Source organism: Pogonomyrmex barbatus, unplaced genomic scaffold (assembly GCF_055798465.1).
Source record: "Pogonomyrmex barbatus isolate J1 unplaced genomic scaffold, ASM5579846v1 scaffold14, whole genome shotgun sequence".
Classification (NCBI taxonomy): Eukaryota; Metazoa; Arthropoda; class Insecta; order Hymenoptera; family Formicidae; genus Pogonomyrmex; species Pogonomyrmex barbatus.
Genome location: NW_028297110.1, coordinates 5,608,000 through 5,621,781, shown reverse-complemented (window position 1 = coordinate 5,621,781; position 13,782 = coordinate 5,608,000). Strand labels below are relative to the sequence as shown.

Genomic DNA, 13,782 nt, shown 5'->3' with positions numbered 1-13,782 from the left:
GTTACATTTTATCCTTGTTTAATATTCGATGAAAAACAAGGATAAAACCTGATATATTCAGTGTTTCTGAACAAGGATAAAACATGACATATCATAATGTTTCTCTTTCAGCTGAACTTTTTGTATTATCATCTTTTTTCTCTTTTTTGTCCAAAATGAAGAGAAAAAGAGAAAAGATAAACGGTATAATTTCTGCAAAAGAAACAGGCTTATTAGAACTAAAATTTACTATATTTATATATACTATACGTCACGTGAACTATAGATTTTTAGCGCTGACAGTGAATTTTGGAACGCCGTCATAGAGACTGCGGTTTGTATCTTTCCTACGGGAGAGAAGGTTAAGAAGACCACGCCAACAATTTATAACATATAACAATTTATAACAAGATTAACTTATCGTCAAAAATGGCTGAAGCGATGCGTCAGACCGTTGCTGGAATGCTCAAAGGTATTGAAAGGTACGTATTTTTTCAATCTTACTGCATTTTGTTGTCCGTATGAGTAAACTTCATGACAATACCAAAAACGCGAATTTCTTGTGAAATTCTCTCGCGAGAATTGTTCTATAGAAATCAAATATTAAAATTTACAAGGCTCAACGCGACATTTCGATTGTAGTCTCTTAATTTTGAATTAATTATTCCTCCTATTTTGATTCTGAAATATGCTTTTAGGTACAATCCCGATAACCTCACGACTTTGGAAAAGTATGTGGAAATACAATCAAGGGAAAATGCTTACGATTTGGAGGCCAATTTGGCTGTGCTGAAGCTTTATCAACTGAATCCGCATCGATTTAATATGGACATTACATGTCAGATATTACTGAAGGCATTAACCAATCTGCCACATACTGATTTCGTGTTGTGTAAATGCTTGCTCAGTGAAAAGCTTGTAAGTTTTTTTTCAAGAAAGAACTACAAAAAGTTTTTTTTCTTATAAAAACACAACTATATCAATTATATTGATTTCTAGATGTCAGAAAGTCCTATTGATCAAATTATGTATTTGGGAGATATCCTAGAGCGATGCGATTTCCAACATTTCTGGGATAGAGTGCTGTCCATGTCAGAGCTTTGTGACAGGATCGTAGGCTTCCAGGATTCAATAAGGAAATTTGTGTGTCATGTAGTGGGAATCACATTTCAAACGATAGATAAAGGACTTTTGGCACAATTGCTTGGTGGTGTAGATGGTACAATATACAAGTTTATTATCTCTTAAATATCCAAAATAAGAATCTATATCATTTATTTTTTCACTTATTCATAATTTTTAGTTCTTAATTCTCCAATTCCCAATCAACCATCTTAAAACAGACCTCTCTCTCTCTCTCTCTCTCTCTCTCTCTCTCTCTGTATATATATATATATATATATATATATATATATATATATATATATATATATAGCTTTGCATTATCTCTTTTATTTCTAATATGGTATGAATTTGAAACCTATTACATTTGTTTTTTAGATGCAACATTGAAACATTGGGTAAAGAAATATGGTTGGAAAGAAGAAACTAAAACTATTATTTTTATTGCAAATCAAGATGAGAACATCAAGACCAAGAACATCACCGAAAAAATTGATTTTGAGAATGTTGCAGGTTTGATGGCTGCGTGTCTGTAATTAGTGATTATTTTATAATAAATTGATTATAAAAATAACTTCTATTCTCATCATGTATCCGTTTTTAATATTGTTTTTTGTAAAAAGATATACATATACCACAATAACAATATTTCTATAAATGGAAGATTTTTTATAATTAACTTTGACATATTTCAGACGAATTCTCTGTATCATGTATTCTCATTGCTTCGTCTTCTTTTATACCATTAAATTCTTCATGGAATTTTACACTTTCCTGTGTATCATCTTTCTCAATTTTTGTCGTTTCTCTATCACTATACTCATCTACGATACTTGTATTGGATCGCACGTTCTCTATATCATAAGAAGCGGATAAAGCAGCCTGAGTTTCCGCTGAAGTATCGTTCTTTAAAATTTCGCGCAGGGCCATTGTAGCGTAACTGCTAGATTTCAAGCACATTTCTATAATCAACGCTTTATTTTTTCCATCTGAAAATACATATTTACATAATATGATACATAATATGATTTATCTAAAACGCACATTTTGAATAAGTGTAAAAAATAATTTACTTAGTTTATCCTGTGGAGATGGAAGCTTCCTTATTTCCTCGATGTCTGATAGAATTAGATCATCATGTTTATTTTCATAATGCATAATTTTCCAGGATAGATTTGTCGGGATTTCCAATATATTTCTATAGGCTCCAGTCAAGCTGTATTTTCTATAAGAAGATAGATGATAGTAATAATTTATTTATGTTTGCAAATAAAATCTTACTTACTTATTGTTTTGCTTAAGATCAGTAGTTAATCCATCTTTGGTTAAAAATTCATCAAACCAAGCCTTTGCATATGGCGGATATATAACTTTCCATCCGGGTTGAGGCATAACTACGTCCGCCAGAGTATAATTTGGTAAATCATTTTCGGTGAGAATTTTCACTACTGGGAAATCATCTTGGTTCAAACTTTCATTATTTGCTTCAGTATCTCTTTCCTCAATAGAGGTATCAGTTTTATCTTCAATATTGTCATAATCCGTAGTTTCGTCATTCATAGTCTCTTTACAATTCTGTCTGTCATAAACCAAGTCACCAACGATTACATCTGTTCCGAATTCTTTCATCCTTCTCGACACGACGTGATTCCAAACGAAGCTCTGATAAGCATGAATGTACATTAATCGAATGTTTCGAGGGATTGAGTCTAGCACGCCTAGAGGATTTTTGCTACCCTGTGTTTGTAGACTTTTCAAAAGTCTGGCTTCGATCTTATCGGTTCTTTTGAGCTTTGCGTAAGCGGCATGAGCATCCTTGGTTTCTGCATAGACTTGTCTGGCTTCTGCTAATTCATTATCTTTTTCTGGTCGTGGTTTTAAAATTAATTCAATTGCTTCATGCCATTTACCTAATTGAAAAGATATTGCGATATATACAAATCAATTAAAAGTATTATATAATAGAAATAATAATCACCCTGAAGTAGACATTTCCCGATTTCGTGTGTGGGTATAGTAGGTATCGTGCCGAATCTTTGTAAACCATAATAATTAATAAAGCCAGTGTCACGTAACGATATCATTGCTTGCTCAATCTTCTCATCTGTCTCGCAAGCGTTCCTCAATGCTATCCTAAACTGATTACCACGTAGCATGCCTAGTTTCAGGCTATCCTTGGTATATTTAAAGTTTCCTACATACGCACCACGCACACTTTTACTTGCTCTCAGTATGTCACGCGGCTCCACCTTTCTTAGACTCATCCACTGAGTCGTCCACGCACGACGATCTTTTGTGCCAGCGTAACAAAAATTATTTGGCTGCATTCGCAAACTCATTGCCAATTGATTCACAACATCTATCGTATCCATATTCACTTTATGTAATAAAAAGTGGCAATAATCACCGCCGCGTCTCTTCCAATCTACTCTCTTGTCTCTACGCACCTTTTGATCTAATGCAAAGTATATATCAAGAGTTATATAGAGACCTTTTTTCTTTATCTAATTTTATAAATATTTTATAAAATGAAATTTACAACTTACCATTCTTATTGCCTTTAGTATTTGGCACAATTGTAAGAAACTTTTTGTCATCTTTATCTATTGTTTGGCTGACTACGTTCGCTAATTTCTTTGCAATTGCATGAATAGTCCTGCGTTCAACTTTGTCAAGATTAGTTACATCAATTTCCACGGTTGAAGGATTCTCCTCTCCCAAAGCTTGTAGTTGATCCCAGATCGTCGACGATACCAGCGTCTTCAGATCTTCAATACTTTCATTGTCACAAGGTTCAAGTGGGATGTCTTGATGTGTCAGCTTTGCCACTTGGCCATCAAGATCAATCTCGTTAACATGAAAATCATTGTACCTCTCTTTAATTATTGCAGAGAAGCCAAGATGCTTGCTAATATATTCTGTAATTCCTATGTCAGCTTCTTTCAGTCTGTTGCCGACATCCAGTTTGCTTCTCTTTACATTTCCTTGTGGCGATCGCTCGAATGCACGTTTGAAACCCCTTCCTCTAGACTTGTTTTGAAAACCACCTTTAAAAAAATAACTCTCAACAACTCTGCAAAACTGAATTGTTTATTATCAAATAACAAATTAATATACCTCTCCGCCTTGATCCACGAGCATAGCGATTGCCGGCAGAACCTTTATCTATGAGAGCAACATTATTAGCGGACATTACGTTTGACAAACGTAATTACAGATTTGTAGATTTTTTTAAACAATAGTTTGTAATCACTGCGCCTCTTGTAATGTAAAATATAAAATTCTTTTTTTTAAAACTCCAGTTACTAATGCGTCGACATAAGGAACACACATAACCACGTGTCGCATTGCCTTGTTCTTCGTGAAGAACTTTTTATATTTTTTTATCTTTCTTCTTTTTCTTTCTCGTGTCCGATTTTATATTTATTTTCTCTTAAGTATAGAAAGTGTAAGTGCTATAGTGCAGAACTAGGGAGGAAGAGAAATTGTGTTCTTTTTTGACGTTGGAGCGTTACGCCATCTCGTCAAAGTTTTCCACGCGACAAACTAAGATCGATAGTCGCATTGCAATTGTACGCATCGAGATATTAAATTTCAGCGCAAAATTACTTGGTCCAAAAATGGAGTCCAATGCTAGAGTGATTCTTGCAGAATTAGCCGAAAATAATATAAATATGAAGTATATGACGTAAAATAGATAAGAAAATAAAATCATAAATATTTATTTTATAAATTGCACAATAATTTGTACTACAAATTTACTTCAATTATATATATTTCAAGAATGCATTTATTCACTACTTTTCGCTGACATCTTACTCTCTTTTTCAATTCTTTTGCTATTTTCGTGTTTCTAAACATAAAAAAAAGAATATTAATTTTTAAAATACTTTATACAGTAAACATATAAAATGTAAACTTACATGAGAATTGTAGAAATAGATTGGACAATTCAAACAGAAATTTATAAAAAGATATATCGTTCTATCTTATCTCTGATCCGCATATCTAACTGATACATTTTATTGTTTATAACAGGAAAAAAGGATGGCTACTGCGAAAGCGAAGCGTAGCTGAAGCGCGTGACAAATTCCTTCTTTGTCCGAAGATGCTCCGTGAGTAGTCAGTGTTGATCGCGTGTGAAAATACTCGGAGAGTACGCGTTGCTTTTTTAGAAAGGAGCGAATAATAAATCACGGAATGAAAGCTCGTGCGGAATAAAAAATAAGAAAGGATCAGAGTTGAAATTAGCTAAAAAAAAATGTCGAACTATCACGAGTCGTATGAAAGCTTTCTTTTTCTTTTAGAAAATATTCTTTGAAAATCGAACAAGAGCATCCAGGGATGATTTTATATAAACAGTCCCATGATAAAAATTCGCACCGCAAAAGAAAAAATCCTGCTCGAGGCGACGGAAAAAACCTAGCACAAATAGCGGTCCTAGAGAGAGCGGATGAAGGGAAGGGGACATACGCACCCCCGCGGAGTACGAAACGATCAGGGTGGAGAGGGTGACGAGAGGCAGCGCGTACGCGTGTGGATTACTACGTGCGCGGGGGCGTAATGGTGGGGGAGGGAGGAAGGACGCGCCGCGTCAGTTCAACGCGAGCAACGGACGAGTGCGGGTCGCGCGCGCGCGCGTTCGTGCGTGCGATTCACCGTCGCGATTTTGCGTCAGTGGGCGTAATCGACGTACGTCGACGTCGTCGTGTGGCTGTCATCGACGTCGACGACGACGACGACGACGACGACGACGACGCCGCGACGTGTTCGCACGTCCGATACCGTGATCGCTCGGACCGTCCCTCTCGCGACACCGAAGAGACTCCGTGTCGCCTATAATCGCGAGTGGTAATCGTCGTCGCCGGGCGCCTCGCATTACGCGACACCATCGCGAAGCGTCTCGCCCCGCGCGATGTTCGCGCGAGTGCCGCGAACTTAGCCGCGTATCATACGCAATTACGCGCGCCGCGACGCGACGCGACGCGGGAAAAACCGGATGCGCGTGCTGACAAGGAGCGGGGGTGTCGACGCGGGATGAGCGCGAGAGAAGTTACCCTCTTTGGCGGATCCCCCTGGGGCTTCCGCATGCACGGTGGTTGTGACACGCATCAACCCCTGCGCATCTCCAGGGTGAGTGAACGTCAACGATACCTTCTGTCGCGAATCACGTGATCGCGGAAGGAAGATAATTGCATTCTTGTTTTATGCGAGGAATACACTGTATCCTCTTCCTTCGCGATAACGTGCATAATTGCATATTTTTTGAATCAAATGCATTTTGCGAGATATTTTGGGTATAAATTGTGTATAAACAAATTATATTAGATTTTTTCGTATTATACAAATAACATTATATTAAAATTTTATATATATATATATATATATATATATATAGTTTTATAATAATTATAATTTTATATATATTTTTTATAAATGTTATAGATATATATATATATATATATATATATAATTATTAAAATATCAAACTATTAGAACACACATACATATACAAAATATACATAACGAAATATTGCACGTCTGATCACTTCATGCATGATGCTAATTGTTATTAATGATAGTAATTAGTTGCTGTAAAGCAAGATGCGCCAGTTATGTAATTTATATGCAACGCAATGCATAGAGAATGGAATAGTATATGTAATCATAATTATGTTACATTCCGAATTTGAATATTTGATGAAGGCATATTGCTGTAATCGTTAATTAACGAATATCGTATTACTATACAGCTCGATACGCAATTCCGATTCATCTCATTATTAACATCGACCAATACATTCGACATACCGATACCGAATTTATTCGTCGGGATATCTCCGCGAATTTGTCGCGCCTCACGCGAAAGTGCCGCGCATATAATTTAGATAAATAGAAAAAAAAGAAAAAGAGGATGGTATTCTCGAGGATACGCGCTTCTCGCTCGCGATCATCCAATTTGGGCCGCATCTGCGGCTTACGTTTATCAACTTAAGCGGTGAAACGAGATAATCGCGCCAGTGGAAAAAGTTGCATCGATCCGTCCGTCCCGTGTCGTGCGGTATACTTTTATCACTGAACGCGCCACCGTAATTTTCTTCGCGACCACTGCAAATCCGTACCTACTTTCGTATCAACTTCATCATTCTATAGTCGATTCTTCCACACAACTTATGAGACAAGAATTATGTCCTATTTTTACAGAGATAATTATCGTATTCCGTAGTCGCGCGGCTCGATACGTTGCGCAATTTTCAACGGTTTGCTACCGTAATTTTTCTCGTTGATTATTGCGTACCTACATTCATATTAATTTCATACGTCTATAGACGAGACTTTCAGCTAATAAAACGAGAAATTCGTTCTATTTTTTTATGTAGAATATCATTTTATATTCAAGATATGTTATGCAAAGTCGCTATCATAATTTTTATCACGGCCGTGACAAATCCGTGAACATTTTAAATAATGATTACGATACACGTTTTCTTTCTATATAAATTTCATTCTGGAAACAATATTTTTAATATATGAGAGTAAAATTAATTCAATTTTTTTACGAAGATACATTTCGATGAATCTTTTAGAAATAATATGATATTAATATTAATGTTATTTTAATATTATAATTTAAACAAATTTTTCTGATTTGTGAGAATAGAAATTTTCTATGTTTACGAAAATACATTACATAGTTGAGATGGCATGTTAAGTAATTTTCAAACGCTCGATTAGAAAATCCACATAAAATAAGCACGGCGGCTTCCTGTTTGTCTTAATGTGATTTAAAATGAAAGCTTTAATTTATTCGATAATGTTACACGTAATCACTGAACGATACGTATAATCGCGAGATTCTGAACCGCCTGCGGCAGTTGTAAAAAATATCAAATCCATTCGATAGTTACGATATGGTTGAGCCATGAAGGTCGGCGACAAGAAAGCCTTGGCGTGACTTTCTTGCCTCTTTCTATCTGTCGTCACGTGCTTTCGTAATATCGATCTATTCGACGGTAAGTTTTTTGTTTTTTATAGAGTCTATAACGAAAATAACGAGAATTGGAGCGATATGGTTCCGTGGAGATGCAGTCGTTCTGGCACACGGGATCATTCTTGTTTTCTAAATTTTCCGCGGTTAAAATTAGCGGTTAAAATTAGTTTGAATATCGAATATTCTCGCTAGCAACCGCGATCTTTAAATTCTTCATTCTTAAAATTGACTCGCTCCTGTGTGTGTGTGTGTGTGTGTCAACCGACTATATCTCTGGATATTCTAGGATTGCAGTTGCAATATACAAGGTGGTTTCAATCAGATTGATTGATTGTATACGATTATGTATGTTACATATAGCTATGGCCAAACTTTTTGAAAATACTCTGTACTCTCAACTAATCGAATTTCGATTCTATTCCGTGCGAAGCGAGTCGTGCCTGCAATTTTTCGCGTCAGAAAAATTTTTTTCGGTGCCACTTTCGAGGATATTTCCCACGTGCAACTCGCTCGCCGCCGTTACGACGACACGCGATCTTTTATTATGTAACATAGGTGATATTGTGACGCGGCAAATGATTCATAAACGTTACAAGCGCGCAAATTGCGGCGCACGCCGTGAAATAGAACTTTGTTTGAATTGCATATTATGCGCGTGACATGAATATAACATTTACAACGCTGACGCGCGATATTCGCTTTGATTCGCGAAAACATTCGTCCGTCGCAGGGGTCAAAGATCGCGCTAAAATTGCAACAGTTCGCAGTATTTTCAGTTCGATGTAGTCTATCACGTCGGCATTTCCACAGTTTCCTTTGATAATGATAGCCTTACTGCTTTAAGGTTCGCTCACATATCAAAGCGAATAATTTCTTTTTAATTTCCTTTTCGGATGAAGAGAGGATTTAAGATGCTTCTCTTGGATTATATGATGAATATTTGTCGCAAGACAAATTGACAACGTTCGGTTCTTACTCTTATCGTAGGTTCCCACACTTTTCAAATTGTCACTGAATTCCTCTCTAGAATACTGACTCCATATCTAACATTACATTATAAGTTTAAAAAAAAATCGACTGTTTTCAATAGATTTTTTCCATCGACACGCCAGGCATCACAAAATTTGCCTACGCATAGAAAAATATTAAAAAGACGGTGGTTTGTAAAATATTCGCTTTTTTTTTGCTGTAATTCGTTTTTACCCTCGAAAATAATAAATTTGAGAATTTTACCTGGTAACAAAAATCTCGTGTACCAAGTTTGTGTTTTTAAATTTATGAAGAAAATATTTATTTTATAAACGAATACATGAGGAAACTATGAATTCTAAGGATATATAGGGCAAGATTGATTTATTACATACATAACAGGTTCGCGCAATCTCAAGTTTGCCTCCAACGAACGGGCACTGACGTGAAGATTACGCGCTCCGACACGTGTGTACACAGCTTAAATTCAAGGCTTAGCTTCGTCCGATCGGTTAATGTTGCTCGACGAAGAGGTACAACGACGTTCTTTCACATACGATCCGTCCAAGTGCTTATCAGTGCCGTCTGTGCAGAAAATTATTCTCTCTCGAGTGAGCAGCACGTGTTCATCATTAACGTTTCGTATTGGTTTCGTATTACATCAAGCAGGATATATATCATTGAATCGAGAGGAGTCCTGCAACAGTAGTTGATCCGCAGAGTTATATAATCTTAATGAATTCACGGAAAAAAAAACTTGTGCGAGCTTTGAGGAAAGATAAAAGCAAGATACACGATACAACCTAAGAGAAATAAAGTGTTTGATGTCGATGGAGCGGAATAACGAAAAGTTCATTCCCCTTAATAAGGAAGTAAGTGAATTTAAGGAATAGACCGACACTTTTTGCGTGCACTTTTTTTTTTTTTTTAAATCATATTCGTATCTCGACTGCTCGAGTTACACCTCGAAAGCGGAAGACGAACCGAGGCGGGTGAGAAAAAAACGAAAACGGAAGGCTTATATCGCGCGGCATTGACATCGCCGTTTCAAGGCCGCACGTAGGCAGAAACTGGCACGTATCCGTGACGCAATCGTGTGTGAACCTGCGCGTAATGCGAGAAGCGTCTCGTGCCGCGACAATTAGCGCACGTCGTTACGCACCGCGAAAGGCGACCGCGCGACACACCAGTCCGGTTCCCGTTCGGTCGGCGGTGACGTTTCTCTTCTTTTTCCGCACGTTTCTTCCTCTCTGCCGGGCCGGTTGTCATGGAAGTCGTCGTCCAAAGCCCTGTTCTAGCGCGGATTACGTCGACACTTCCTCAGCCAGTTTTTTCGCGTCGGCGGTCTCTTTAATCCCTGTATGCGAGCAAGCCGAGGGAGAGCATTGCGTAAGAGCCGGAACGTAATTGTTGAAAGAGACGTAATGTCCGCGCGAGCGGACAAACGAAATGAATTTAGTTCGAGATTTATTCGTGATTATACGACAGAGCGGAATAATGAGTTGTGATAACGAAAACGATCGTTGACGGAGCTCCGAGAGTTTGAAACGCCCTTTACGAGCGTGTGCCAGTTGCGTTTTTTTTTTTTTTTCCAGGCCGCTTCTCGTTCGCTTCGGAATGGCCGGTGGTTGATAATGGACGGTTTATGCTCATGAGCGCAAATGGATTAAAGGTTGCGTCCCGCTATTCTTCCGTCCTGCGGCGGTCTTGATTAACATGGTGACCCTCTTAGCTACTGCGAGCCGAGCGCTAACAATTGTTATGTCCGACATATAGCCCTAATTATCCCTCAAGAGTACGTCGCTATTTTAGCGCTGACAATTCCAATAGCTTCGCTCATATTTAATGCATGATATTCAATTATAAACGCGAGATGTTTACAAAGTCTGTTTTACGCAAAAATTATAAATTTTAATAACTCTAGATATATACATAATGAGGGCTTGCCACTGCAAACTGCACTTAAAAGCTTTATCTCTCGAGTTTTCTCGTGGTGCAGTTTGAAAAAAATTAACATTATTTTAATTAATTAACCTATTACAAAATATACACAAAGAAAAAATTCAGAAACTCAAGCTTTGAAATATCGTTCATCACGTGTATATACCATTTATCTTGTGTTCAAATTATTAACATTTAAAATTGCACAAGGATAATGAATATTCCGCAGAAATCGGCCACTGAAACATACGAAAATGGTGACATAATAACGAGTAATCTGCCGCATTGAATTAAGGATTAAAGTGAGGCGAATGTTTTTGGGGCTCTCTCTCATGGGATCACGGAGTTGCGAAATTTACGGCGAACGCGTCGTTAAATCCGCGCTATAAATGTTAATAAGGCCGTCCGGCCAGGAGACCGATACATTTCCACGAGGACTGAAGTTCCACTTTAAGGCCGATCTCAGTCCTGGCAACCGTCCTGGCCCTGTTCCAGAATCCTACTCTCGCGATCTTCCTCGTTTCGCGTTTCGATGAGCCGCGCCGCGCCGCGTTGTTTCACTTTAATGCTCGCGCGAGAATATAAAACGTCCGCCGTCTCTGTCAGACCCTTGTCTTTCCGCTAAAACGAACCTGGTTATGTGCGATCGATCTCTCGGAAGCACGGAATTCCGCCGCCCTCGACCTTTTACCGAGCGAATTGGCATTTGCTTTGCCGTGGAGCTCGAAAACCCGACGAGGCGTCTCCTCTTTCTTACAGAGAACGTTACCACGTACGTTACTCGTGTAACGTAATTTCGAGGAGGATCCCCAGTTTCGTGATCGACAGGGCGTTCTCCATGGCGTTTCGTGTTTTCCATTTTAATGAAAGATACCAGAAGTCGAAGCTCGTAAACGTATACTCATGGTCGGCCGCTCCGCCGTTGCTTTCCGCCGGCGTCGAGCAGCGGGATTTAATTCATGCGCATATTTTTTTTCTCCCACTCGTCTGTAGCAATTTTACGAAACTTCTTTACGACGCGGGCCTCGCCTTGATACGTGTCGAATGTATAAATAATCGCGGCGTTTTCGATCTGTAAGCGCGCGCACGATTAAGTTACCGCTATGTCGGGCGATGACGATGGTTAATCCAACGAAAATAGACGCGCAACACCAGCGGCGTTCAGTCGTTGCACCACCGCAATACGTCATTGTTCGCTCGTCGTAACGCCCAAGTCAAACTAAACATCCTCGCTGATCCGCGGGACTCGAGTAACGGACTTTATTATGAAAGCAAATAAATTATACGGCGTACCTTATTATTCTTTCGCGTGTCACTTGGCGGCGCGTCGCATTTCGGATAAAGCGCGCGGTGCGACACGCGGTCTTTTAGATCGAAGTTTGTCTAATCGCGTCTTTTTTTTTCTCTCCCCCGTAAGTAAACCAAAATGAAAATTCTCTCCTCGTCGCGGAGTACGCAAGTACGGAGGAGGCCATTGATTTAACGCCGAGTTTCCGTCTCTCTCTGGCATACGGCACGATCCCACCTGCGCATGCGAGAGAACCCGTACGTTTTATCATATTAAAAGTATTTATCATCGACATACTAACTGGTTTCGCATCCGTCGAGTCGTCATCCGGCTCCGACGTGTGCGCAAGTAGGATGCACATTATAGGCGGAGCGTGAGCCGAAGAGAGGTGAAGGGTTAAATAGCTCAATGCAATTTTTCCGGTGTGCATAGACGTATCGTCTCGTATCGGGCATTACGAGACGGGCAGCTGCATCTGCGTCTCATACCCGGCTCATCAATCACGGTATCAATTTGGTGTACTCGACCTTCCGACCCCGGGGCAAACGGCCATTAATTCGCACTTATCTCCCGCCGCGTGCATGCAGTACGCACGACGAGTCCTATTGACTCTTAGTACTCTCGATCGGCGGCAGAGACACCGCCGCGGATGCAAATTGACAGTAGTCAGCCACAGATGCTACCGCGTCACGTTAAAAATAGATATATTCACCGCGGGCGAAGCATGCGTTTAGCATCATTGAGTCCGATTGCACACGAGCTTCTTGAAGGAATTCCAAACGCGCCGATCGCCAGCCTTTTGACGAGCGCGGCGGTCGAAATTCTGATTCCGCCAGAAATCATTTCGACGTCGAGTCGAATTATGCGCTTTATCGTGGCCGCGCGCGAACTGTTTGGCAATTGAATAATAATTAGCGATAATTGAAACGACAGTAATATCCGCCTGGTCGGAGCACGCTAAAGGACGTAACGTAATTAATAATTGTGTATATTTATAAATTAATTCGACGTGAATTATGCTTTCAATAATGTTTACGGGTGAGTGTGCCGAGCTCGAGCGTGTCTTGCGCGGCGTGGAATTATCGCGCCTGAATTCACGATGGTTAAAGTTTGCAGCGTTACATTTATGCTTTGTGTCGGATGATTCCAAATTGCATTATATATATTTGCACGAGCATTTCCACGGCTTGAGCCGCGAAGAGGGAACGGGCCACTGGAGCTCGATTCATTGTTCGAAGCCGCGAGAGCGTGGAAGCCGCCTCGCGCTAACAAAATGTTAACAAGTAACGCGACAAGTAAAGCGTCTCGGCATGCGAGAAGACACGCGACACTAATAGAAACTTGTAATACCAAGTATTTCGCGGCGGTAACAACGACGAATTGCCGTTAATATGCCCCGTTCCTGGATGGGAAAAAGAGAGAGATCTTGGGGAGTACAAGGTGGAGGCGTCGCTGCCGCCGTCGCTGCCGCCGCCGCGCGCTTTGCTCCTTT

General features: G+C 39.6%; 3 protein-coding genes and 1 long non-coding RNA gene across 7 annotated transcripts in view; 2 read left to right on the top strand and 2 right to left on the bottom strand.

Moving 5' to 3' along the window:
- Positions 1–292: 292 nt before the first annotated feature.
- On the top strand, positions 293–1,868 carry eIF3k (eukaryotic translation initiation factor 3 subunit K). Its single transcript, XM_011640302.2, has 4 exons — positions 293–461; positions 678–897; positions 979–1,198; positions 1,480–1,868. The coding sequence occupies exons 1-4, from the start codon at positions 409–411 to the stop codon at positions 1,635–1,637; spliced, it is 651 nt and encodes a 216-aa protein (XP_011638604.2). The 5' UTR covers positions 293–408; the 3' UTR covers positions 1,638–1,868.
- On the bottom strand, positions 1,520–4,629 carry Pus7 (pseudouridine synthase 7). The gene is made up of 6 exons (XM_011640301.3): positions 4,219–4,629; positions 3,648–4,148; positions 3,080–3,556; positions 2,387–3,011; positions 2,175–2,326; positions 1,520–2,090 (listed from the first exon to the last, which is right to left on the bottom strand). The coding sequence occupies exons 1-6, from the start codon at positions 4,292–4,294 to the stop codon at positions 1,777–1,779; spliced, it is 2,145 nt and encodes a 714-aa protein (XP_011638603.3). The 5' UTR covers positions 4,295–4,629; the 3' UTR covers positions 1,520–1,776.
- Positions 4,630–5,678: 1,049 nt separating this feature from the next.
- Positions 5,679–13,782, top strand: part of CAP (Cbl-associated protein) — a 77,588-nt gene continuing 69,484 nt past the window's right edge. For 2 of the 3 annotated variants that reach the window (XM_089072675.1, XM_089072674.1), the window contains exon 1: positions 5,684–6,234. In XM_089072675.1, the coding sequence (XP_088928801.1) occupies positions 6,139–6,234 (96 nt within the window). In that variant the 5' untranslated portion in view covers positions 5,684–6,138. Of the gene's footprint in view, positions 6,235–13,782 lie in introns of all 3 variants that reach the window. The other variant, XM_089072676.1, reaches the window with a different exon arrangement.
- Positions 9,429–13,776, bottom strand: LOC148937408 (uncharacterized). 2 transcript variants are annotated; one of them, XR_016138345.1, is made up of 2 exons: positions 12,296–13,776; positions 9,429–11,241 (listed from the first exon to the last, which is right to left on the bottom strand). It is a non-coding gene; the product is annotated as an uncharacterized LOC148937408 (long non-coding RNA). The 2 variants fall into 2 exon arrangements; XR_016138346.1 differs by having other exon boundaries at positions 12,592–13,776.

Bases quoted from the DNA above. Each gene is read 5' to 3' on its own strand.
- eIF3k (XM_011640302.2), top strand. From the start codon at position 409: ATGGCTGAAGCGATGCGTCAGACCGTTGCTGGAATGCTCAAAGGTATT. The intron at 898-978 runs GTAAGTTTTTTT...ATTGATTTCTAG, and splicing joins GCTTGCTCAGTGAAAAGCTT to ATGTCAGAAAGTCCTATTGA. The intron at 1,199-1,479 runs GTACAATATACA...TTTGTTTTTTAG, and splicing joins ATTGCTTGGTGGTGTAGATG to ATGCAACATTGAAACATTGG.
- Pus7 (XM_011640301.3), bottom strand. From the start codon at position 4,294: ATGTCCGCTAATAATGTTGCTCTCATAGATAAAGGTTCTGCCGGCAAT. The intron at 3,557-3,647 runs GTAAGTTGTAAA...ACTTTGCATTAG, and splicing joins TACTAAAGGCAATAAGAATG to ATCAAAAGGTGCGTAGAGAC. The intron at 2,327-2,386 runs GTAAGTAAGATT...ATCTTCTTATAG, and splicing joins GATCTTAAGCAAAACAATAA to AAAATACAGCTTGACTGGAG.